At 41.8% G+C, this 27,511-nt stretch overlaps 1 protein-coding gene across 1 annotated transcript; it reads left to right on the forward strand.

Annotated features, from left to right (window-relative positions):
• Positions 1-1,349: 1,349 nt before the first annotated feature.
• LOC149932469 (neural cell adhesion molecule 2-like) lies at positions 1,350-27,225 on the forward strand. The gene is made up of 16 exons (XM_090157126.1): positions 1,350-1,374; positions 1,666-1,851; positions 9,367-9,417; positions 10,589-10,951; positions 12,782-12,892; positions 13,142-13,342; positions 16,196-16,495; positions 17,383-17,673; positions 17,853-18,140; positions 18,887-19,186; positions 20,938-21,063; positions 21,181-21,208; positions 21,351-21,445; positions 22,179-22,333; positions 25,411-25,548; positions 25,931-27,225. Exons 1-16 carry the CDS (start codon positions 1,350-1,352, stop codon positions 25,979-25,981), a joined length of 2,709 nt encoding a protein of 902 aa, XP_090013252.1. The 3' UTR covers positions 25,982-27,225.
• The last annotated feature ends 286 nt before the right edge of the window (positions 27,226-27,511 follow it).

Genomic DNA, 27,511 nt, shown 5'->3' on the forward strand with positions numbered 1-27,511 from the left:
GAAAAAGTCGGAATTCCGTCATTTTCTATACAATAACTCCGCTTTTGTGAGCACCCTCGAGCTTTAACCTTGACCAACTATATGAGATGCTATAGCCTGGCTTTATCCCTTTCCTTTTGCGCCTTTGCTCATTAAAAAGCTCCCTAACGAAGAAATGAAACGTATTTTGCTTCGGGAAGAAAAAAGGCTCTGGTATTTTCTCTCGGAGCATTATATACCTTCCTGGTTTATTAATTAGGACGAGACTGGTTTTTTGCCATTCGCTGGCTTAAGGTAGAGCTGATGACTTACATCTTTCCTCGCACCATTAAATTGGTACGTCTTTCTGACCCCATCTTTCTCCCTTCTTTCGCTTTTTAAAAATAGAACGGAAAATTCTGGAACAGTCAGAGGCTTTACGTGTCCCTCTCTACATTTAGGTCCGGCTAAAACCGTAAATATTTAATCGAAACCTAGGCCTATAGGGAGCTGGGAAAAGGAAGAGGCTAGATCCAATGTTATTTCCACGAGATACCTTTCTTCCGGTAGAATATCATCCCTACCCACACTCTCTTATACGCGAGCATCTCCCAACCACTCCTCTTCTCGTCTTCATTCAACGGTTAAATGGATGGAAAGCGGAGCGAATAAAAACGGAGAAAGAGACGATAGCGCTATGGAAATGCGTCCTCGCTTCTATCGAGGCCAGAATGACCGGACATTTCGGTGGGGTTAAACAAAGTTACGACCAGCGTTGATCGTACCCTCTTCCTACTGTCGACTTCGCCGACAAGTAAATTTTGCAACCGACGCGTCGTGGCGAACAAAGAGGAAGGGTTTGTCTACTCAAGGAGACCGTGAGTGTCTGTAAGAGCATACGTAACGCAATTTCACCCTAACCATTCATCATTGTAAATCACCGTCGTCTCTAGTCTACATCGGAGCGCCTCTGCCCATCTTACACTAATCACCCCGACCGGTGATGCGAAGATTATGTGCTCGTAATCTTCGAAGTCGAATGGAGTCGGAGAGGTCTCGTCTTCCCTAAAATGACTCGCTCTAAAATTTATAGCTTTGTTAAATCTTGAAGACTTTATGGCAAACACGCGTAAGCTCTCGCTCGCCTCGCCTCTTCGCGCTGTTTTCGAGTAAGCACGCTCGCGTCATTGTCTACTGTATTTATTAATCGTAAATTTTAAATATTCACTTTAAAAAATACAGCGTTCCTTAAAAAACCCCGAGTGAAAAACTAAATTAGTTTCATTTTCATTTTAAATAAGGGGATTTTAAAGCTAGGCTTAGAGAGGATGTGTCTCGTTTGATAGGTTTTTGGGCGGAAATGGCGCGACCAAGATGCAATGATTATGAATATGGAGGAATTTGGTTCTCCTTTAGGTACTTATTTTTTCGGCATCCTTTTTGTGAAAGACTTGAAAAAACAAAGAAGAAATTTATGCAAATACGGGAAACGTTTCATCACGTCCGTATGAAATACGGAATAATTTGAAACCAAAAAGGTATTATCATAACCTGGCAATAAAATAAACGTAAAAATGTTCGAGTATTACGCGATTTGCATGCCTGCCTGAGAAAGAATCCGCGAAATCGTTTTTCTTCATTCCATTCTTTTATCGTTTTCACGCGAGACATCTACGTATACTCTCTAGCGTTCTCTTTTCTCTATAGGTAGAAGAAGAGCTTGTGGCCTATTGGACTGCGATTCCGTGGAGCCGTTGTCACCGAATATCGACGACCAAGATGCCACGATGAAGCCCAAGAAAAAAGCGACCAGTCGGCAGCGGCACTCGGTGGCGGCGGCCATCTTGACCCTGCTGGCTACGTTAACTCAATACGGACTGGTCCACACCGCCGGTAAGCTTCGTACGTCTCCGCGCTCTCTAAACTACTTAATCGGCGATTAATTCTCTAGAGAGTGAGGATGGGGAGGAGGCAGGAACGTCCAATTCGATTGTCGAGTCAGGGCGGCGATAGTGGGCTCAAATTCCCGATTTAGGTTGACGTCGTCGGCTATTTAGGATTAAAAGGGTTTCCCTCAAACTTAACGATCAAATTAATTAGGACGGTTTTCTTTGGGAGGGAGAAGCGGCTCTCTCTCCTCGCGCCAACAGCGATCCGCCTTCGAAGTTCGGCCTCGCTCGAAAACCGAAAGCTCTATCGCACGTGACAAGGGAGGGACTTTTAAGCGAAGCCCCAAAGCAAACAAGCGCCGAGGAAACCCGGACCTATTGTCCTCTTGTTAATGGAAATAAAAACATCCGCTCGGTCTAGCCCAAAGACCCCGAATTGTTTGAGCTTGGACGGCTCGAAAAAGGAACTTTCTATTTTTCACAGGAGAAGACTTAGCGAAGGGATTTTTGGAGCGTAGCCGAATGACTTTCTTAAATATCCAATCTTAAGTGGGATTTAAAACTCTGATAGAAAGTGTTAATTTCCATTCGGAGAAAAGACTATGGGTTTCAGCCACGCAAACCGTTTTACCACACGAAATTTGAATTGACCTCAATTGAGATGAATATACAGAGCGTCGCGTCCTCCGCTTATTAACGTATTAATTTAAAAAACGCCACTATATAACCGGTGAATACGGTGTTACGACTTGTGAGTTAACTGTTGTATAAATTAACCCAAATTGTAATTTCAAAAACCCTATTTCTTTGATAGAATGTAGCTACTTTAAATTCGAGCTGACTTTAGTGTGTGAGAAGAAAATTATTTTTCTAAACGTTTTAAATAACGATAAAATTAATTACTGTAGAATTTTTCCGGTATAGTTTTTACAGTTTTTGTTTTATTTAAAATTTTCGTACAAATACCTTAAACGACTTTAATTAACCCGAAATGAGAATCAGATCTATCATAACTAAAATTGATTTGGGGAAATTCATGGTTGCCAAATTAAAAAGTGGTCTTGTCCAACTTGTAAAAATGCTGCTCTTACGTCACATTCTTCGCACGAGCCATTTGCCAGAGTGCTAGAAAAACTATATTCCTCTGGTGACTGTAGTGCACCCTCGTAGACTTGTCAAAGTAAGAGCAACATTTAATCAAGAAGGCCACGTCACCAGAAGTAAATGAACCGAAGTTATGGAAATAGCGCTCGGAATCGGAGGGCGTTTTCCTTATGAAAATGATGAGAAAATAGAGTCAAATAAAAGCTAATTTCCATCCCCGTCTTTTGACCCGATAAATTGCACTTGGGAATTGTGGGTATAGCTATTTCTATATGTATAAAAAATGGTTTAATAAAAACAATAACTTTTTTTCGGCCTAGAAGCGCGCAAAATTTCAAATTCGAGGTCAAAATGTAACTTTATAAGGAAAACGCCTCCAACATGGGGAGTATAGCAGTCTGATATTTTCGGTTCATTTACTTTTGACGTTACTTTATAAGAAGAACTATTGGAACTTATTCTGAATTGTTTTTAAAGCTTAGTGCTATAAATATTAGAAGTTTACAACTATATGCCTAATATGACTCAGAAATACACTACATCTATATCGTGGTTAGTTGGTTAAAGAGAATGAACTTTGACAAACCAATTTAGTTTGGAGATAATGGCTTGTAGAAAAGATCAAAGGTATTTTCAAACCGTTAACTAGTTTGTGGACGCTAACGCCGAAACTAGGGACCCGCGGAACGGTGTTTGGTGCGAAACACTTTATGGTGGACCCCTGGGAAAGCGTTCGATGAAGGGAGAGAGGGGTCCGGCTTTATTCGACTAAGACGAATTCGAGGTATTGCCAACCTTATCCGGAAAAGGGAACAAGTCCTGTCAAAGCAAAGAGATAAGACAGATACTGACGTCTGACCTTTTGGTTACGTCCTTCTAGGCTTGAAAGTTTCCACTAGCAGCTACATTACAACCAAACTGGATTTAGGTATATACGTGTATTCGAATACTTTTCAATATTCAAAAGAAGATCTACCGAAATAAATTGAAATTCAACACGGTCTCTTTGAATACAGATAAAAATTGCGTCCCCTTAATTTTAAATACCTCTACAGAATATCGATTGACTAGTTATTTATTTATTCGCTTAGTTAGTAAGAACAGTCTAATAAAAACACAACGGATAAAAAAATTAATTAATGAATTTGTGTTTAAAAGGAAATATACAGATAAAAAATATCGGTTACATAACGTCAAAAGTGTTTATAGTTTGAGGTTGGGTGGCTAGAATGCTAGATTTACAATATTTGGGAAGGATACTAACCTGAGGAAGTAGATAAGTTATGTTAATTCCGTGGGAGGTTAGAGAAGGCATTTTGGTTACCAAACTGTTGAACAGAAATCTAGGACGAACTAGAGAGTTGTCAGTGGCAAATTAACTACCTCTAGGGCCCCTATGACCATGTTTACTTTAACGTCTTCTCGAGTTCCTCTACCTTAAATCTAATCAATGGTTAATTAATAGGCCAGTAGAGGTGTACAGGGTATGTATATTTTTTGGAAACGGTAAAACAGATTTCGTTAAAATTTAGTCAATAATTGAACGATTTGGAAACCTTGTTAGTGGTACTGTAAGACCGCAAACCAGCATCAACTTAGCTATAGAGATCACGCTCAACAAGATCAATATTTAAAGGCGAACGGTCAAGCTTTAACCAGTTAGATAGCCCTATAGCCCATTAAAAACTAAAATTTATGGCGAAAACCGCATCAATAAATATTAATTTATTTTTTAATAAAATAAAGAAATTTCGGGAAATCGAAAAGCGCGCGTAAGCCGCGACACCTGGTGAGAAGTCGGTGAAACAGAAAAACAACGTAAAAGCGCGCGCTGCTGAAGACGCAAAAAATTTGTTTTGCACGTGCGGCGCGTTCTAGTTATAAGAGAATTAAGCCTAAATGGCGCGATTTTAAAAGTTAGGAGAGTTCGCAAATCGCTCATACGGGGTTATTTTTCGTTTAAACTTTTTGGGCCAAAAGCTATTTTTTCAAGACAAAAAAGGTACGTGTTAGTAAATTGAACGTCTTGTTAATCTTTTGATACGGAAATAAGGCCATATTTGGAAAAGCTTGGTCGTTCCCCTTTAAAGAGATAACATTGCTTGTATGACCAAGATTCGGGTTTTTACTTTCAACGTGTAAAACGTAAAGCTTGATAGCGTTAAAAGCAAGGTTCATCTAATTGACCATTTGTCGATCCGTTAAGGCAGCAAAGGATTTAAATAGAGTTTACAACTTTGAATCAACCGCGAATATAAGCAAGTACGTTTGACGTACTATATTGGCCTTAAATTTGATTCAGTAAATAACGGGCCCCGAAAAGATTCCGGAAATAATTGTTCTCGTGATAAGAAGGGTTCCTAAAACAAGTTTCGCTGAGACCTTAGTTAATGAGTACGTTAAACTACACTCTTAAAAATGTTGGGTTAAATGATTTTGGTTATTTCATTTTTAACTACTTTTTGAGTCAAAAATAACCCAAATGTAGTTGAAAATCTTGAAACGCAAAATTTGGGTTAAACAAAATGAGGTTGTTTTTAAGATAATATAATAACAACCCAAAATTGGGTCATACTATCAAATTTAAAGTTAAGATATGAGCATTAAAAATGTGTCCATTGAACTTGTAGTCTTTGGAAGACTGGAAATTAAAAAATTTGCGCTATTTTGGATTAAATTTATAAGTTACCCAAATATGGGTTGAACATTAGCCCAAAATATGGTTAATATATGACTAAATTTTGGGTTATAATTTAACAATTAATTGGTGGTTTTTTTACCCATTGTTGGGCCAGTATTTAACCAAACAAAATATTGGGTGGTTTTCGTTTTCACCCACAATGGGTTTATTAATAGCGATATTTTGGGTTAAATTTATAAGTTACCCAAAATATGGTTAATATAAGACTCAATTTTGGGTTATAACACACTGGAAAGAATATCGTAGGGCCTTGGCAATTTGCAATAAATTTAAACAAGAGAGCTCATTACGTTCTTCCGCTGAAATATCAACACAACATACAAAGATAAATTTAAAATATTGGAAAAATGTAAATTATAAGTAGTAAATTAAATTAAAAATATTCTATACCATTAGAATCAAAAATTAAGAATCCTTTCAGGCACTCATGGAAACGATGCAAGAATGACGCAAATTTTTTAATTTCCAGTCTTCCAAAGACTACAAGTTCAATGGACACATTTTTAATGCTCATATCTTAACTTTAAATTTGATAGTATGACCCAATTTTGGGTTGTTATTATATTATCTTAAAAACAACCTCATTTTGTTTAACCCAAATTTTGCGTTTCAAGATTTTCAACTACATTTGGGTTATTTTTGACTCAAAAAGTAGTTAAAAATGAAATAACCAAAATCATTTAACCCAACATTTTTAAGAGTGTGAAAATAAAATTTTAGCACACTTTATCCGTGAACTAACGTGTAAGCCAATTTGTAATTTATTAATAAAAAATAATCAGCTAGGCTAATACCCACCTTAGGCCTAAGCCATTAATTCAGGTGGCCGGGTTACAATGCGTAGGAGGGTGGTGGTAAGCCCTGCATGCCACGCGAGCCAACATCTCCCTACACTAACTATTACCGTTAACCTCAACAAGTTTTTATGGAAGGGGAAACCGAAGAACTCGGGGGACAACCCCTTAAACCAGTGGGGAGAGAACTTGCAAACTCAACGCGGAAGGAGTTGTTTAATACGATATGACTGGTAAAAAGAGTGGCTTACTGGAGAAAGGTCAAAATATGAAAAACAGGCGACCTACTTTTATCAACTTCCACCGTATAGATTTCTTATTGTTCTAAGCTATTGGCAAACAAAAGCATCCAGATCCGGAAAATGGCAGCGCGTGGGTCGATCCGGAAAACGGAATAAAAGCGGCTTTTGGCCAGACGCCGTTAATATGTACGGCTAAAACAAAGCCAATTCGTGGCGGCGTCTTCCGCATCCACGCGGAGAGCCAGAGATGGTAAAGTGCCGATGCCCAGAGAGCTATATCCATCTCTATAAGCGAGTGGCGTCTAGAAGGGCCTAGAGGAAAAGAGAGGGAGTGGTGGCACGCGTCGCTATCTCCGAGCCAGTGATCTTCGATAGTGAACGAGTGGAACTAAAGTTCGGAAGATGGATTTTTCGCAAACTAGATAGAGAGGCTCGCGACTATCGATAGATGCCACCGAGAGAGAAAAGCCTTTTTGGTAAATGTAGCTTTTGCGCGCAGCTTTTTCAATGGGTAATAGGGTATGGAGAATCAACCGAATCGAGCGGAGGATGACGGGACAGAAATACGATATGCCGTACTTTTCTCTCTACGCGAGGCGCAAAGAATAAGGAAAGAAAATTACATTGTAGAGATGAAAATCATTCGGAATAACCAAAAACTCTCCTTCTTCTTGGCTAGAAACTTATTACTCAGAGTAACCAATAATCCCGCGTGACGAATTAATGCTATAGTATGAAAGAAATCGAGAAATTTATCCCAAAAACCATAATACGTATTACCAAAGGAATTAGCTTCGGTAAAAGACTGAATCAACTACACGCCCCCTTTGGGCAAAAAGATGAGTTTCGTTTTTAAAGGAAAGAGGTCGGGGGATTTTTTACGCGATAGGACATCTTTTTTTATTTTAGGATAAAGACAATATTTAGGAATTATAGATATATTACGTATTATCATCCCAAAAAAAAGTAAATTGTTTTCTTATCTCCATCCCAGAAATTCCGTACGTGTAAGAAAGGAATGAAAAAAGAACGCCTTCTCAATTTAAAAACGGGAAGGAAAAGATTTACAAGTATTTCATTTCTTACGAACGGATAAAAATTGGTTATCTCGAAATACATAACGTAATAGACGGTAAAACTGCTATATTAAAAATACACAAAGAGAAGTATTCGGAGAAATGACGAAGAAAATATATCCGTTATTTAAAAAGAATTCCGTATACGCGTATGAGGGCGCTTTTCTTTGGGAAAATTGAGCTTCTAACTGATGTCGCGGGGCGGAGACAGGGAGCCCGCTCTCAATCCTAAAGTAGTTTGCGAGAAATACTTTAGCAACAATTCACAGTCGAAAAAGTCAAAATGAAAGTAGTGTAAGACACACCCCGCCCAAGGGTATAAGGGGATGACACAAGTAGCCTTAGTGCGAACTAGGTTCATCAAAGAAGGCGCAAAAACCTCGCCGAAAAGGAAAACAAAATTCCTTGCCCCCTCCCCCACCCGTTTCAAAAAATTGAGAAACCTAGAAGGACGCTCCTTTCTCCATCCATCCTTCTATATCTTCTCTCGCTCTTGGTCTTCCTTTTCCTTTTTTGGACGAAGGGGGAGAGGAAACGGGACGTTCTTTTTTCCACAACCCTGTTGTGTTTCGCGTTCGCTACGTGACAAGAATGGTGGCTCCTTTTCTTTTTTTATTTTCCAACATTCCTGCCACCCCCTCTTTCTCTCTCCCCCCCCGATCTTTTTTAGCTTTCGCAAAAATTTTCTCGTTGGAACCCATGAAAGAATGAAGACGAAAAAAAGTTGAGATGGAGGGGAAAACGCAATCCTGGGGCTAGCAGAAAAAATCCGCGATGTATATCCGATTTTGTACCGCTGCAAAGCCGGACAGCGTGTAGTGAAGAGAACCCCAGCGCCCAAGTTCAGAAATAATTTAAAATGCAAAACGAAGAATTGCCTTATAAGAGAGGAAAAAGTCCGGTGCAGATGTCACGGATCTACCGATGGCGGCGGGGAGATAGTAGCGGCGACCCGCGCCTGTGTAGTCCTCGAGTTAGGAATTTTTTGCATGATTGAATACATTAATGCCGCGTATCTCCGGCTCCACCCGCACGCCGGGCTTTAGCTCGGAGATATACGGAGGTGGCCGTCCTGCTCAATATAAGCAGCTTGCCACACGTAACAAGGTTTGAGCTCGCTATATACAAACACCGACTCTCGACAGGGTTCAGGCGGGCTATCTTCCATCATTCGATTTCGCGTTCCTATCCAAGGTCAAATCGTACCCCCACCACCCCTGAAACAGACACGCTGGCTGATCGTATTGTTTATCGAATCAATTCAAAAGACCACATTTGACAATCGGGTAGCTCTCCCCCTCCCCCGAACTATTCGTTCAACCCCTGATACATCATATTTTATAGCTTGGTTAGAGGTATACAAAACGAAAGATAATATATAGGCCGAACGTCCTTGAAAATTAACATAAGAAATCGAAACGAAAAGATTTACATCTCGTTGCCTAGAATCTCTAGTCTAGGAGCGCCTTTGAGAAGAATTGAGAAAATATATTGGCATATTTTTTACTTAGAACTACGGTGAGGTCCTTGGATAGTAGTAAACGTTATTAAAAATAAAATGTAAACGTATTAAATGAATGAAATTTAATTTTATAATTACAGGTGTAACGAGTGTAAAATTAAAGACGGGTGGATATCACGACGAAACTGCAGGTTCGTACTTTGATTTCTGTTTAAGAATGTCACGTTACGTCGAACGACTAAAGCGAATTCTCAGACTTACATCAGAAACACTTCGTACCGTGGTCAAAATATAACTCAAAGAGAGCGAATGAAATACATTATTACGCTCCGAGTGCAACGTCACTACGCCGTAGTTTGAGTATAGCGGATATTTGGGAAAATGCTTCTACACTAAATCGAACCAAAACGGGGACGCTATCGATCGACGAGAGTTTGACTGGTGCGGCTTAAGGTTACTTGAATCTTAGAAGAGATATTTTATTAGTGAATATATCTACAGTGATATAAAAGAGGAATAGAATCATATTTGGGAACGCATCTGGATGTTGGGATCTTCTCCGTACTCCGCTGCCCCTCTTCGATATAAGCTATATAGATCGACTGAAAGGAAGAACAAGGTCGAATCTATCTTGACTTCCAAATAGATAGGAAAAGGAGATCTTGATTTCTCGGGAACTTTATAATATCATTATTCGAGAGAAGCTAGCCTAAGCTGAAGATATCGAAAAAGAGTTTATTTAGCTGCAGCGTACCTTCCGTACCCTAAACAGAAGGATAAAAAGCTTTCAAAGAAAAATACCTTTTTAAAAAGAGTGGAAACGAAAACCAATTAGATGCAGACGGTGGGGAGGAAATCTAATTTTAAAAATCATCGAGCATCCCATGAAGTCGGATAAGTTTACGAAAACGTCCCCTCCAGCCGAGTGCTCTCTCTATCTTTCTATCAGTGCCTAGTAGCTCATTAGGCATATCACGAAAGCGGAGAAGAAACTCGGAACACCTTATCCCACCCAACAATCAGAGGCGTCTTCTTCATCAACGACTTTTTTTCCACGGCCACTCATCACTCCCCGCGTAAGTGCGCCCAGTATGCTTGTAAAAAAGCTCGTTTCAATTCTCGCTACGTTTAAGGGCTAGGAAAATATCGCGCCTCTACTATAAACGATAACGTAGGCCATAAGCTATAAAACCTAGCTCGATCGACGAGGATGCGGGAAGGGCGGACGCCCACCTTTTTCAGATGGCAGCCACCCATCCGGAAGATTCAGGGATGATACGAGACTCTCTTCACGCGTCAGCCTCTCCTTTATCTTCCGCGGCGACTCTGTTTTTTTATTTTTCACCTTATTTCTCCCAGCAGAGTTGCCGAGATACGACGCGGTGGTGGGGCAAAAAGTGGAGCTCCCTTGCAACCTCACGTCGCCCTTAGACCACGACTCAACATCGCTGATCTTATGGTATCGCGGGGATGGAGGAGCGCCAATTTACAGCGTCGATTGCCGCCCTTTCGAAAAGGGAGAGGTCTCCAACCCGAATTGCATGGAGAAACCGCAACATTTTCCCACCGAGGTTCTCGGGGAGAGGGGCTACTTCGACGTGATCAGTAGGCCGGCCGTCTTGAGGATTGAGCCCGTGCGAGAAGGGGACGGAGGAGAGTACCGATGCCGAGTCGATCATAGATGGGCTCGAACCCACACGACGGCGTCCATTCTAAACGTCATAGGTGAGTAGCCGTCTACCAGCCGCGATGTATACGTACCCCGCGCTGCCATCCTCCTCTTCGCGCGGATCTCATTATCAAATACAACAACGATGATCCATTCGGATGGACTTACGCTTGGGGGGAGAGAGAGTTGGAAGATGCAGGCAGGCGGCAAATATTTCCCAATAAGACGATATATTGTCCAGAATTAGAGCGCGCTTTTCCACAGCCCAGAGGCTATACGTAGGTACGTTGCCAAATCCAATAATACCCCACTAATTATACCTTCCCTCGTTTGAGGTTCCTGTAACTAAGTATCTACACAGTTTCGCGAGTATCCTTTTCGCTCTATCGCGATCGACATACAACAAGCTCATCTGCAAAAGCGAATCTCGCTGAAATATTGTAATAACCCAAGGATGATTAATTCGGCCAACGATAATTTTCTAGAAATTAGGCTGGAGTTCAACGACTATAAAGCTCGGACGGACGCTCGACCCTAGAATATATTAATCCAATTTGTCTCGACGGGTGCCACTCTAAATATCATTTGCATTAGTGGGGAGTGATTGATTAGATTTCGTATAAATGGACAGCCAAACGCTTATGACATAATTCAGCCTGCAAAATATGCAAAATAAAGCTGATCGCGAAACAGTTTCGAAATGCCGTTGTTAACTTAAGAATTCTACGGGTCTATTTCTAACCTACTACCGTTATAAATAAATACCACTTTGCAATAAGCTAAATAAAATAAAGGCATAAATCCGCGTGGGTTTTCCGATTATATTATACAAAAAATACGTTCAACAGGGAACCGTTTAAAATATACCGAAATAAAACCCACCAGAGAATTTTATTTCGTTTGGACGAAATCCAGTTAATACCACTTATTTTACAAAAAAAAAATCCCCAAAAAATAAAATAGTCGTGTTGCAGGCTCTTATCCGAGTCGAAGTTTTTTTTCGTCCGTTCTTTCGCGCGGGTTGCGAATGATAACGTAAACATATTGGTAAAAGATGAAGGGAAAGGGGAAGCAGGGAGAACATCAAAACATTTTTCTTCGGGACATTTAGGTATAGATATATTTAAATTTCGAGTATATCTCGCTCTCCCTCTCGTTTCTTTACTACATATTCTAAAGGGTGAGTCGAATATTTTATACGGTAATGGGTGAATATATAGAGAGAAATAATATATATTGTATCTGTTCGGCGGCGGCTCTAAAAGCCAGATAAAATGTATATGGGTTGTTGAAGTCAACAGAGACAGTGAAAGCGAGAGAAACGGGGGATATCCCATAAAGCTTATACATATTTGGCAACTCAATATCGACCGGAAAACACACCGAGATAGAAAACCATAAAAAATTGACGGATTGGAGCGGCTATTTCTCGAGAAATAGCCCATACGCGAGTGATATATGGCCAAAAGACGGTTCGCACTAGTTCGTGACAAGATAGCCATTTCGATCTTACGTACGACTTTTTTTTGAGGGTGGGGAGAGTTGGAAAGCGTGAGGGGACGAAAAAGACGCGTTATATTTCTGGTACCCAGAGGGAATGGATGTATTTTAAATGAAATGGAATTATGGATTACGTTTTTGCTTTTGATAAAATCTAAAAATTCGAAACTAGCAAATTTGGATGAGTTTAAAAGAGTACAAAAATTTAAATATATAGAATTTTCTCCAATTTTCTTTTTGTTGGGTTTCATATTCTCAAAACTAAATAGCTAATTTAGCTACGTCCAAAAAGCTCTTCCTTTTCTAAAATAAAGTCGATAATAATTCGAGTATTTTTGTTTTATTTTTTCCAATTCTGGATTTGCCCGTCACTCCTCAACTCGTAGTTCCCCCGAACGAAGTAGCCATATTAGACGAAAAAGGAGATCACGTTCAGGGAGTCATCGGACCTTACAACGAAGGCTCCACTTTGAACCTCGTTTGCGAAGCTGATGGAGGTAAACAATACTTCATCTTAATGTCTTCTTCTCCGACTTATAAAGTATAAAGTGTTCCGCCCCGAGAATACGCAAAATGATGGTCGCGAGAGACCCAAATCCCTATAACTAAACAAACGAAACTTTGTAAATTGTTTGCCAAACTAAGGTATCCTTCAGTTACTTAGACTGGTTCAGGAATTTCCGAGATGAATTCTTTCCGACTCTTAAGTTCGACCTCTTTGTCGTTTCTTCCGTTCGATATATCAGGTCAACCACCTCCGCGGGTAACGTGGCGAAGAAATTCAGCAATAATAGACAGCAGCTACAACGTCACGGAAAGAAGCGCACGAAACGGGCTGGAAATTAGCGAGCTGAAACGAACGGACTTGATGGCCGTTTTCACTTGTTCCGCCGAGAACAACAACCTAACCAGACCGCTTGAGACCTTGGTCACCATCGACATGAACCGTAAGTACGAAGAAAGGGTTTCTAAAATATATCTTTCTTACAACTCGCGGGTCGTTTGAAATATATATCCAAACCGCCAAAGGTCGCAAATACTTAAGTTTATTTCTTGTCATAATAATTACGTTTGCTCTGGAGAGCCAGATATTACAGCGTTCCTCCATTACCTTTTATATTATTTTGGGAAAGAGAAGGTTAGGCGGGCGGGATAAAAACGTAGAGAAACATAAAAGAAAAGGTTTTCCGGTCTTTCCTTAATTAATTTCGTTCGGAGCAAACACGGCCGTAAAAGCAAACAGAGCGTTCAGCACTGGCGTAGCCTCGCAAAACGACGACTCGGGCAGTCCGAACGTCGAGAGCTAAAAATGTACGAAACGCTTCGACGGTTAAATGTGACCGTTTTACCGCTATCTGCCGCGGAAGCCGCTCCATTTACGGCTAATTTAAATTAGACCTTCGGCCGTCGTTTGTCGCGACATCCTAGAGAAAGGGTAGCGTGGTGGCCGCCTCTAGAAATTTATGACCTTCAAAGCGGTATTTCCTCTCAGACCACCGAATGCTTTTTCGGAATTTGTTTAGTTTAATATTTGAGTAGCCGTTCGGGTCGACGGTTTCACCGAAGCCCCGGAAAAATATACCATTTGCTTAAGTCATTTTCAATCTCGTTCTCTTCGCTTCCCGCGGGACGAAAGTAAACTCCAAACCTAATGCTTCTCCTAGGGTAATAGTACAAAAGAGAAAGACTGAAAAGCTACCCATTGGTCCATTAAAATAGCGTCTCTTTTTTTTATTCGTAAGTTCTTCGGCTCTTCCGTCCTTTCGAGGGCACTATCCACCGCTCTGGCTGCTCCACTGTTTCCCATTTCGAGGGGTTTGTTTCCTCGGGATCGCTTTAAAAATAAAACGGGAAAGCCTGAGCAAACATAACTCCGCGAATGGGTAAAATACGCCCCGTATAAAGCTATACGGGACAGACCTCGATCCCCCAAATTTTGTAAGAACGCGATCCGCAACGCCAGCCGCCCTAAAGTATCCTACTTTTTACTTTCTTAGCCGTATTTTGTTTTGTTACTTTTGCCTTTGGTGTGCCCCGCATTCTACTCTTCGTTCGCGAGCTTCAATAAAGGAGTTTTTGCTGGCGGGTGTGCTCATCCGAGAAAGTAAGATCGTCCCTATTTCAAACCAACAAAGAGCGAGCCGGGAGACAGCGCGCGCGGAGAGCGCCAGACGGAAGAAAAAGCAACGAAATTCTCGGTTTTTTCCTCAATTTTATTTTCTACGCGGACAAGGCAACTTTATGTCCCTATCGTCGCTTCTCAATATTTCTTTCTTTGGCGACATCTCTCATACAGTACCCCGCGGGATAAGCCAAAATAGAATAATTTCCAATTTGCGAATTTTAATAGAAATATAGCTTATTCCTTTAACTAAAAAAAATCACTCTTTTTGTAAATATAACGCGGTAAGACAGATGGAATTGAAACTTTACCCCGTTTGAAACAATCAGAGTTTAGGGCTTCTAAAATTTACCAATCGAATTTTACTTTTCTTAAAACTACGACGCGCTAGCGTGGGTGACACCTAGTAACTCAAATTGAATATTCGACCGTAATATTAAACAGTTGACGCGTCAAAAGATAGGCAAAAAAGCATAGGAAAATTTAATATTCGTGCCTCGGCATCGCGGTGATAAAAAGTGGAGTTAACGAGAAAAAGAGGAGGCATCGTTTCGTGAAAGGGCGAAATGCGGGACAGATGGAGCTTGGCTATACCATGTGTAAACACGTCAACTATGGCATTTTGCGACAAGATGTACGCCCGAAAGACGCATAATAACTTACGAGATGTCCCGAAAGATGTTGCATTTTTTGTCTCTTTTCTCTACTTTTTTCGACACTTTTCCCTTAGGCGGACTTGGCCGTAATAAAAGTGGAGAAACTGATTTTTTATTATTATTATTATTAAGAATGTCCCCCTTTCATTGTACGCTGTCACGATGCTGTTGCTAGCTACTCTTATAGGAAGGAACTCTATTACGCGGGCAATTTCTTTTTTCAACTTCGGCAAAGATGTTCTCTTCGCTAAGCAGCAGCGCCACTCTTTCGCGTCACTTTTTTTGAGCTGTATCTGCCGCTCGAGGTGAAATATTTCGAATAGAATGTTAACAAAACTAATATTTTAACCGGTTACTATAAAAAAAAACCTTTTTGAGGAGTATTAATTGCTTTCGGAGATGAGTTACGTTCTAGACCCATACCTATAAAAACTAAAATTAATTATAACCTCGTATACCAATCGTAATGAAACGATAAAAGACAGTTATTTTTAAAAATAACTTATCTTTATAGAATTAGTTATTTCCGGGCTATCTCTATCGAAAGTTATAACGAAGCTTTTAAAATCGGCCGACAAAAGGACTTCAAATGGACTAATTTTAAGCGACATGAAACGGGAAAACGATGCGTGATAAGGAAAGGCGCCATATTAAAACGACGCGTTTAAATTATCGAACTTTATCGCTCGATTCCGGTTGGGAGGGGCGCGCATTGAGCGGCACCCTTTTCGAGATCGTCAAAGATTGAGTCGAAATTACATAAACCTACAAGATAGGAACGCCGAATGATTAAAGGCGTAATGAGAGAGTTAGCTTGGTGCGCAACATAGGGTTTTGAGATAGTGAAATAGTAATAGGTTGGTCAACTGCACACCCCGCGCGTTCGAGATAGACAGAATTTTGATTAAACGCCTTAATATATACAATGAAGGTTTGATAACTCTCTATATATTTCGGTATATAGCTCGTCAAAGTTTACCGTATAATAAAGGGCGATAACCGACGTATTATCTTTCCGACAGTAAAACCCGTCGAAGTCCAAATTATTTCCATGGCCCAAACGTTGTCCGCCGGCAAAGAGGTCAAGGTGAAATGCAAATCAACGGGATCACGGCCTCCGGTCAAGATCTCGTGGAGCGTGGACAACAAGGCGTTACTCTCTTCGAGAGACACGGTAGTGTCGATGGGCAACTTAACGACGGTCAGCGAGCTAACGTTCGTGCCTTCCGCGGAGGATAACGAAAAGAGATTAGTCTGCCACGCCGAGAACAAAAAAGTTCCAGACAGTGCCTTAACCAGCGACAAAAAGCTCACGGTATACTGTAAGTGTCAAGCCCCGGACGGGGAAGTCGAGGCTCGGGGTGCGAGACGGATTAAATTCCGAAGGGCTTAATTACGGGGAAATCAATAGAACAGACCTCGCTTTTTTGGGCACGGAAGATCACGGCCATCCCGCGGTCTCGAGCGCTTCGCCCATTAAAAGCGTTAAGAGATTAAACGAGCGCGATATTAGGTAAATGTTTACTCATTACAAAGTAAATTACGGTGGCTCGGGCTTTTTCTGTTTTTAATTATTACGGTTTTTTCCCTTCCCGATAGAACGTTGTTTTTTTTGGCGCCCTCGACGTCGAGGGGGATTATCGAAGTGGATTAATTACTAGCAGTGGCCAATATTCGGGCCCTATCTTAGGACTTCGGAAGCTTAGCGAAGAAAGTCGAAACCATCAATTAGGCAGCGCTAATTCCGGAAGGAAAAAGTCGCGGGCGCGCGTTTTAAAAGTCGAATTAATCAAAACGTATTAATCGAATCGAGGGGGGAGGGCAGAGCGAGAAACGCTTACGCGGAACGCCGGCACCCCGAAAGGAGCGCTCGCTATCTCTAGAAATCATAAACCATAGCGCCTAATTGAGTTACGAAGCGGTTAAAGGGGAAAACGCGGGCCGGAAAGGAAATAAATGGCTGAATTCTTCACATTTTTCTTCGGAACGCAAATTTTAAAACTCAATCTTTTGAGCGTCTGATAAGCGTAAATCGCCAGAAATCCATTTATTTCATTTCCAGAACTAGGCCTAGTCGAAAAAGGAGAGTACGAAGGAGTTTGCTTCGATTACTTTAATAAGAAGGTCGTTACGATAGTTGCGATTTAATATTCTTCGCGAAAGAATGTAAAAATTCGTTTCTCTTTTTTCCTCGAATCTCGCGTTTTAGACATTCCTCGAGTGTCCTTGACTATAGCGGGTGTGGCCTCGAGTCAAAGCATAGTGGATGGTAGCGACGCGGAATTGACGTGTAACATCCAGGCGAATCCTTCAGTCTTTGAAGTTGGCTGGAAGTTTCAAGATTTACCTTTAACCAACGACCAATCAGGGGGAATCCTCATCAATAATCAGTCACTGATCCTGCAGAGAATCAAGCGCAGGCAGCGTGGCAAGTACCGCTGCTCAGCCACCAACATCGAAGGACACGGGGAGAGCGACGAGTTTCTTCTCAACGTCAGTTGTAAGTCATTCCGTTCTCTTAACAAAAATAAAAAAGATGCCCAAACGTTTTAGCTTCGTTTCTGTAAGAATGTCCCCTTCGTATAGCGGGTGGAGGGTTTTTCAGTGCTATAAAAAGGGGGAAAAGGATCTAGCCGCTTTTTCCCTCTTCAGCCTCTAATAGTAACGATTTTCCGTCAGACGCCCCAATTTGTCGCGATAAAAGACGCATCAACAAAGGAGTCACGCTCTTCGAGTCCGTCAAGTTGAGTTGTTACGTCGACGCTGACCCAGTTGACGTCACATTCTCCTGGTCACTGCACAGCACCAATAATGGCAGACTCATTACCACGTTTTCCACCGAAGGAACGCACAGCGTCGCCACTTACGTTCCGAAAAGTCCGAGCGACTACGGTCCGGTTTATTGCTGGGCTCGAAATAGCGTCGGCGTTCAGAAGGAGCCTTGTCTGTACCACATCACGCCGGCTGGTAATGAATACTTCTTTTCTGTCCTTCGAACGGAAATTATTTCCTCTTTCCTCGTAGTCGTATTTCAAAGTCTTGGCCCTTAGGCCTACGAGAAAAAAGTCTCACCCTTTCAAATCCGGGGCTTAGTAATAAATCCTTGAGGCTTATGTACACGATTACTAAATATATACCAATATTAAAGCTCCTCCGAGCTCACCTCCTACTATTACTATGTACTAATACTGATCGGGAGGGCTGGCGACGGCGTGTAAGCCGAATGGTTTTGGTCCTCTGGTGGAATCCGGAAACTCGGGAAGTGGAAGCTTCGGCGCATTTCCTTTTGCAAAACTCGCGTTTAAATGGATTTAATCCGATTATTCTCCGAAAAGCGTATACAATCGCAAAAATCCGCTAGGAACTGCGCGACGACAAGCGGATTTTCGAACTATACGCTGCACGCTATCCGCAACCTCCCAATTCCATTCCGCTTTTTGAAATATCTTCCCAAGTTACGAGCGCCAGTAATCGCCCAATTTTTAAGCTTATATATATGTGTGTGTGTCCGTTGGAACCGGGAGGACTTATTCGAATTATAATTAGATTCAAGGGTGAAACGAGGGGAGACAGTCTAAAATAGATTGGTGAAAATGAACCCTCTCGAAAAATCCAATTTTTCGACGAAAGAAAAGTTCGATCAAGCGATAAATATCTTTTTCTCTTTGGCCGTCTATTTTATTCGCCTGGCTCGCCGCAAACGACCAATTAAGGTCCACCGGATAAGCTGACCAATTGTACGGTAAAGAATTCGACGTCGAATAGCTTGTGGGTGGACTGCGTGGCGGGTCACGACGGCGGTCTCCCGCAAACGTTCTACTTGGAAGTCTTCAATTCGGACCGCAACAAGATCGAGACCAACTTATCGAGAACGGACGCGGCCAGCTTCCACATCAGCGACTTGCCCGCTTCTACCTCGTTTGTCTTAACCATTTATTCGGCCAACAAGAAAGGTCGGGGCAACTTTGTCGGCCTCAAAGTTTCCACCAAAGCCACGCATCTCAAGCAAATTGGTAAGTCGTGCTCTGAAATCCAAATTTATCGACTCCGTTTATTCTCCCTGGCTTTGATCAAGAATGGTCGCCGCTCTCGGCTGGGTGACTGCGCCGTGTCCGAAACAGCGACCTTTTGTTCCTACACGGCCAGCTCAGTCTGGGCAAACGGAAAGGAGGGGAGGGGGCGCCATCGACCGCCTCTGATTGAGCCTTGGTTAGAACAAATCGGATATAAACACGGTTAACGAAATTTTCTCTCTTTTATCGCGTTTCCATTCCCAACAGACAATGAACGCCTTTACTGAAGGCCCGCGCATTGCTCGAAGCGCCGATTGTTAGTCTAAAATCACCGAGATATTAAATTAAAATTAATTTACGGAAGGGGTTTTACGGCCTTACTTAGTACTATCCGCTATTCATAAGTTTCGACTTTCGCTTCATCTATTGACATTAATCGCTAAGTAAGTTCAAACAAAGGTAAATCCCGCTTGAAACATTTACGCTATTATTAAAAAAAAGGATCGAAGCTAAGTAATGAATCAAATAAGAACCATTCCGTAAGAAAGACATAATACAAATTCGATAGTCAGGTTACCCGTATGTTCGTAATACGAGAAAAATTTTAATTTGCAGAGATTGGGGAAACAGGTAAAAGGAAACGAGACTAGGCAGAAAAAGAAAATCGAAGCTCTTAAGGCTCTTCCCGAGTAAAACAAAGGCTAACGGCAGAGGGAAGGCGCGGTTCTTCCTCCAATATAATTGGAAGACGCCGCGTCGATTCCTGTTTCTTTGGCTGCCAAGTCCCAAATAAAAGCACTTTCCAGACTTTTTGGTATATAAAAGGCTCGAAAAAAAACCAAACCCAGGTAACGTGTATAAAAAATCCATTGTTTTAGAAACAAAGTCAGTCGGTTTTTTTCGTACCAGAACGAGAGGCTATAGTTCTCTTTGTTCGCTTATTTGAACGGCCTGAGGGAAAAACGTATTTTTAGAAACTATCTCCACTCGCGAAAGCCCCTCCGAAAAAATGGTACTTGATGTTTTTCAGATTATCATATTCCCTCGTAATTAGGGTATACTTCGCTAATTGGCGAACTATCCACTCTTGATTTTTAAAACCCAGAATGGTGGTAAGAGCGGCGCTTATAAAACGAGAACAACATCACGAGGAATCGTTCACGAATACTAGCAACCCATTTTTTTAACCATTAGGATGTTAAAGAAAAATAGGTCAGAGCGTTCTACGTCGCTATGCATACATTAGCTGCCATTCGCAGCGGGCGTAAGGCTTTAATTACTAAGTGTGGTGGGGGACCGGCTTCATCTGTCTCGAGCAGCTGCCGAGAGTGAAATGACAGCGAGTTGAGCGGAAAGGCACGGAGGACCTCCGCGGGAATTAAAAACCAAATGAAAATCTGATCTCAGTCTCTCCTTTCCAACTATAGACACGAGGACGTACGAGCTAACCCGGTTCGCGGAACTATTAAAAAAAGTTTCGGTAGTTGTTTTGTCTTCTCAAACAAAGAGCGGTAGCGACGGTTGCCGCGCTCTTTGAAGGTCTTTGGACTCCCCCTCTTCGCCTTTCACTCTCTCGGCGAACGTTCCGCGACACTTCAAGGAGAGATGGGGTATGAGATTTCGCAAAGAGGGAGTGGAAAGTCAAATTAGCAAACCGTAGCGCTATAGACTGTAAAGCTCCGCTCTAGCCGCACTCGATATATCTCCGCGATACTTTAAACGTTAAAAGAATTTTTGTTCTCTAATTACAGACAAATCTTCGGCATCGGGACTAAATCCTCTTTTAGGAATTTTGCTGGGAGTAGTCGTGTCTTTGGTTCTTTTGGCTATTATCATCGTAGTCATCATCAAGATTCGATTTAAAGTTCAAGAAAAAGGTTAATATTTTACCACTATTTATAATTTGATTTATTAAAGTTAGCCACCGAAAAATGTAAGCTTTATTCGGTGAACCGTAGCCCGTTTGAGATAATAGTTCCTTTTCCGCGTTTCAGGACCGGAAGAGGAGCATGGAGCGGAAAAGTGAGCGCTTTTTCTCTTATCGGCGCGTGTGAAACAGGCCTAAAGCGGGAAAACGTCTCGCGGCTTTTGCCCAGTCGAAGCACGCATTCATTTATCGTTTCTTCGCGTTTTTCTTTTTCTCCAATTTCATTTTTCCGGGAAGATCACAGCCTTTACTAACCAAAGAGACGCATTTTTCCTCTTCCACCTCCGAATTCAAAGATCCAGATGTTATACCTTCCAAAACGGACGCTACCGGTAAGTTTTCTCCCGAGATATTTTTCAATATTTGTTCGGGCGAGCGGCCAGAGAAAACAGAATATATATCCTTTCGGGGATAAACTCGAAGCTTTGAGACGTGAAAGAATGTCTAGACGACGGAACGAATTTTTCCGGAAGACAGAGGATTCGAAGTGAAACAATTTCAAAAGCTAAACTTTTTCGAAAAAATCCAATCTGACGCGCGCCGTCTTACCATTTTGAAGTTTTAGCTGAAGGAAAATTATTGTTTCGGTCGGTGTTAACAGTGTATACTGGAACACACCAATATAAAATATAATTGAAAAGAAAATTTTTGGTTCCGACCATTCCTCCATTCTCTTATTCGCAGTGGCGACTCTCCTTCGCTCGATTAAAGAGAGGAAAAATGCAAATTAAGAGAGCGAATGAAATTATACTTCGTTAGCCACGCAATTTTAATGAATGTGAGGACCCGAGAGCTCAAAGTCGTCCACACTGAAAGGCGGTGATAGAGAGAGACGAGCTAGTCGGTCGAGCGTAAAGAGAACCGTTTCAGTTTCTTATTCAGCCACCTAGCAGCGTTCGGAGGAGGAAGATTCCCGGGCCGCGCTCGAAACAATAATTTTCTATAATTCTAATTCGTTCGCCGAAGCAATTTCTCCTTAGCGAGTCTTTGCCGTTGAATTTTAAAAAGGCAAAACTAGGAAATGTTCCTCCTCTTTCAACCCGTTCTCTCGTTTCTCATTTTTAGACTTCTGCGCTCTTCAAGACAACTGGCCAACGCTGGAGATCAACGCCCCGCGGGATAGCATCTTCACTTGCAGCGGCTACGAACGCCGAGGCGATGTTTACTCGGCCGACTGCGCTAATTTGGACTACCCTCGCAACTCCAAGGGCAGAGTAACCGTAAGAATAGCAATTTGTAATTTAAAACCCGCCGATGTACGAACGTGTCTATCTCTCGTTTAAACGCGCCAGCTTCCAAGTACACCCACCTTTAACGCTAGCCCCGGACAACTGGAGAGAGCAAATTTTTAATTAGAGAAATAGAGAGCGAAGCTTAAAGATAAGCGAGCTCCATCGCGGTAATCAGCGGCATCGGGCGAATCTCCCCGGAATCTCGTTATCCAACTGGCTAACTTTAAACGGAATCGTGGCGTAATTCGGGCCACGGATAGCCGGGTACGTTGCCGCTGCGGGCGTCCCATTCGGGGAACGGACGACCGTCCGATTAAGCGGGCTAGCCTTGATTTGGGTCGTTCGAATTCTGATCCCGCGGCGTAATAGGGTTAGAGTTTTCGGGCCAGATTAGATTAGCGGAGGCCCCTGTTTGCTTAAATATTAATAATAAACCGACAATATTATCGCGGATCTTTAATGTTAATTAAGATTGGAATCTTTGAAGCCTTCCTGGTCTAATCGCGGAGCCTCATTTCTGCTTAATTAGCGTAATCAAAGCGTGAACTAGACGTTGGGGCGCCTCGGGAAAACCGAAAAGTGGGCGTTGGAAGTCGGAGACTCGAGCCAGCTCGGATTTAAGGAGCGACAATGAAGGCGTACTCGGCGGCCGAGGATTGAGAGATTGTTCGTGGCCCGTAATAATTAGCCATCTCGGTGTTACCATCGTCGTAGTTACGAGTCCTTTCCCAAAGCCTTTACACCACGCTCCGTTTGGTTTCCATTCTATTCGATCGCAAACGGAATAAATTAGCACCTGTTTTCCGGATAATTTTCCACCATTTTTACCATTTCGCCGAGCGGATTGACGCGACTATTAGCGTTGGGGGCGCTTAGCGGGCACCGTCAGCCGAGGTAAACGATCGACGATTCGCGAGACTTAATAAATTTAACGACCTTTTGGTATTAATTTTCAAGCTTGGCAGAACTAACGAAGCCTTCCAGATAAGTTCTCCTATAGTTTTCTCCTCCCGGCTTCCTCGCCGGGCGCGTATCGTTCACCGTAAATTCCCCATTTCCTTCGGCGCGTCCCAGCTTCTTTTGTCTAGTAGAATTAAAAGTTCTTTCTCCCTCTTTATCGTGAGAGAGTGAGCTTATTTTTCTCTTCGTGGCAGCGGAACCCCGAGGCAGCCACTCTTCGATTAAAGGCCGTCCTTCTATATCGGCATTTGGAAGCGTCGCTTCCGAGGGTTTTCGGGGCCACATCGGCCACGGTACCTATAGTCGTTTCTGCCTTTTACCTCGCGGGGTCGCGCAGTTGAGCCTGATAGCGCTATAAAATGTCTCCCCTTTAGCGAAGGCCGTCGCCGCCGCCTCGGGTGAACCTAGAAAGGAAATTTAAAAGCTGTCCAAAGTGCGCCGTATTAGCGATCCGTTCCTTACGCGCCGAGCGGCGGTATACGGTAATGTTCCTGGGGAGCCTGGGAGATCTAATAGTCGAGCAGACAGGCTTAAAACGCTCGGCCGATCGATATTCCCCACGCCGAAGCCAGTTGAAGGAAGCGGGCGATCTTTCAGCGAGACCATCGCTTCCTTAACGGCCATTATAAGCCGCGGCCTATGTAGATTTTCACTCTCCAACCCTCCGGATTCTTTCCAGAGAGAGCTCCGCGTTAAGTTCGACCAGCTCCGGATGAAGAGAGGTAGTGAGGCCACCGTTAAGAGGGCAGTCCAGCCGGGCGGTGAAACAACGGGAAGAAAATCACAACTCGGTCGCGTATAATCAGAGATTTCTCGCTTTTTTCTTCGTCTTATACCGGGAGTATTTTCTTTGGGAAATTGCCGAGAAAACGGAGTGAAGCGAGGAAAAAACGGGAGAGAAAACACGACCGGTTATGAGTTACCGTACGAACGAAGAAATAAGAAAGTCAATTCCCCTTTTCGTCTCGATTTCTATTTACACGAGTAAAAAATATAAAGCGATTCTCTACCTTACTTTAAGACCAAACTTTTCTTTAACTCCTAGAATTTAGGGCAGTCGAGAAATCTACATTACGTCGCGCTCTATAAATAAAGGGGATAGTCCCGGGTTAAGAACCGCTCCATTCGGGAAAGTAAGATCTTTGGAGTAAATATTAACTCCGTGTCTGAGATCGGGAAAAAGGATCAAATAAAAACCTAAGATAACTTATTCGGGGTCGGGTGATAGCGCGGTTGGCCCCGTAATATTACGCCATGTAGGGATTATCCGGAGGTAGCTAGTTCAACGAATATCCCTCACTCTCGCGGCTCAGATTCTTAAGCTCTCTTCTCCGTATAGCGTCGCTACTACAGCGGCGCCCTCTAGAAAAACCAACAATAATATATTGGGGGGGGGGGGGGATGTCTAAAAAACCTCACGTGCAAAAAAAGTAATCCCGCGAAGAAGGAAAGAGTAACATTCCTATTCGGTTCTCCAGGCCTGAGTACACACCGTATATTGCTTCATATTCCAGGAAGGAGCCGCAACGAGCGCGCGGAAGGGAAACTGCCTCTGTACCTAAGTGTTTTACTTTTCTCTGAAAAATTCAAAGTAACTTAGGAAACTTTTTCTTACTGGAAGGCAAAAGAGAAAAAATCTAATATACGCTCGTATATAGGGAATGAACTTTTGGCTTAAAACACGCTTCCTCTAAAACTTCATTTCTTTCTACGGCTCCGCTCCAAACCGAGCCGAAGCGTCGTTAAACTGATAGCGCCATTTCGGATATAGTGCCCAGCCTCTTCCAGATATTCCGCGGACGTTAACTCGGAGGTACGGCTAAGGCTTTCGGCTATTTATATTGAGAACTCTCCAATGTAAATTTAAAGATCCGTTTCTTATACGCGGCGAAATCTTTCGGTGGCGAAGTTAAATAAAATAAACATCCAGAAATATTGAATATGCAAAAATATTTTCTCGAGCAAAATTAGATTTTCTGATAAGTTGGAAGTTTTGAATAGAGGTTTCGTAGAAAAACATTCCTCGAAACTAATATTTATTTACGTTAAAAAATTGAAAGAACTACGAGCGTCTATAGTTTTCGTATATTGGAATGTCTTTGAAGGGATACAACTCGGCTACAATACGTTCTCAAGATCCGAGAGACGCTGAAATTCTCCACGTGAATTCTCTGACGCCGGAAGATTTGGCTCCGGCCGAATACAGAAGAGTCATCTTTCACTCCGGGGAAACAATGCCAACGGTATGTCGCAGTCAATTTCTCGCCATCGCGCTACGAGAGAAATATTTCCCCTCGGGATATATCTCGCCTCCGAGAACATTTACCAGACCAGACTAGCCCCTTTTAGGTATAAAATAGTGGTCCCCCTTTTAGTATAGAGATTTAGGGCTCCAAAAAGAGATTTCTTTCATTTTAAACACGCCTTTCCTAAAGAATGGGTTCCTTTGTACTACATATAATACAAACATTTCGTGCCGTTATAGAAACCCTTGAAATTAGCTTTTCCCTGAGCACCGATGTGTTTTAAGTCGAATACTTCTACAGGCAATTATAGGCTAGTTGTAGACGAAAATAAAAAATATTAAATTGGAACTAATTTTGGTAATTTATTTTACATTTGTAGAGATTTCAGTCGGATTTAAAGAAACAAGAAATGACATCGACCCCAGTATGAAGCTCGTAACCACGTATATAATCAACCTTCATTTTCTACTAAAAAAAGGCGAAGTCTTTCAGCCTCTATACACACACGAAACACGAAAGGATCGTCTTTCCTTTCTCGACGAAAGAGCGCTTTTACAAAAGAACGATTTTTCCCATAAAAAAGTTAAAAATAACAGTTATAAAAACATTGAACCATTCGCGTAAAGTAATGAAGCCGAAAAAAAATACAAACGCTAACATCTTCCATTTATATAGACGAATAAACGTAAAAAAAAACCCTTTTAAGTCAAACCGGTATGGCACCCTAAAAATCGCGAAGACAAGCTTAAAAAAAACTGAAAAAAAAAGTGAAAGTTTGGTTTTTGTTGGTGTATTTTTTCATTTATTTTTTTTTCACGCGCGTGTGCAATCTCTCGATTCCGGGACGAGTCTACTCTAAATTCCTGCCACGCCGTAAAACCGTGTTTGCTCAAAAATTCCACCGACTGAAAAAATATAAATGTATATATAGGTACGTGTGCTGTAAAAAAATAACCTATCCAAGGCCGGACAAATAAAAAAGTATAAATAAAATAATAAAGGAGACGAACGAGCGCGTTTTCGATTCGAGTCACTTCGATTTTGCATCTCTGCCCCCCCCCCTTTCCCCCCTACAAAAAGTAACTAAACCCCGGTGAGCCCCCCCCCCCCCCCTACCCGGTCACGGAGTTTATATCGAAATAAAATGTTGTAAGAAAATGCTATTGCGTGTTTTGTGCCGAAAAAAAGGTTAAAGAGTGAGAGAAACAAACCGAGAAGATTGGAAAATGACGACGATGGAGAAGAGAGAAAAAATTATCGTGCCTTTCAAGATGAAAATAGTCTGCTATATATAAAAAAATATATACTATATCGGCGTACAACCGAAAACAAAACAGTCGGAGTGATGGGGATGGTATTCCATTTCGGGTTTCTCTCTTTTGTCACGATTTAAAGACGAAAGTTTTTATTAAAAAAAGAGCGTAAGTATTATAAAAACTAAAGTAATTAAAACTCTCGACCGACACAAATATGCGCTATTTATACCAAATGACTACGAATAATGGTTGATTTCCACTTGTAAATTATAACAACCATAGGCCTACACCGATATAAAACCTCTATCTCCCGAGAAAATAAACCAAAAAGACAGATTTGTAATTATCCGAGGATATATAAATATATTCCTTTATATTACCGTAGTGAAGCTAAAATAAAACATTATTAATGGGAGCAGAGGAGATAAATATTAAATAAAAATCATATAAAAACCATACAAGCTCTAGTCGTATTTATTTCTTTATTTTTCGTTCTTAGGTCTAGTTGTTCTAGAGTGAAACATCTTTCGATAAGAATTCGATAAAAATATTTCAGATCCAATCGTTGGCCACGTAACGAGGCTTAGAAAGTATACAACGGTATCGATTTTATAACGGTACGTGTTGGATGGGCTCGAATGGCGCGAGGAACTCGGTAGAAAGTGGTAAAATAATGGTTTGTTCGACGGGTTAATGTTGCGGGT

The sequence above is a fragment of the Leiobunum rupestre genome, chromosome 8 (genome assembly GCF_980474605.1).
Source record: "Leiobunum rupestre chromosome 8, qqLeiRupe1.1.hap1, whole genome shotgun sequence".
In the NCBI taxonomy this organism is placed as follows: domain Eukaryota; kingdom Metazoa; phylum Arthropoda; class Arachnida; order Opiliones; family Sclerosomatidae; genus Leiobunum; species Leiobunum rupestre.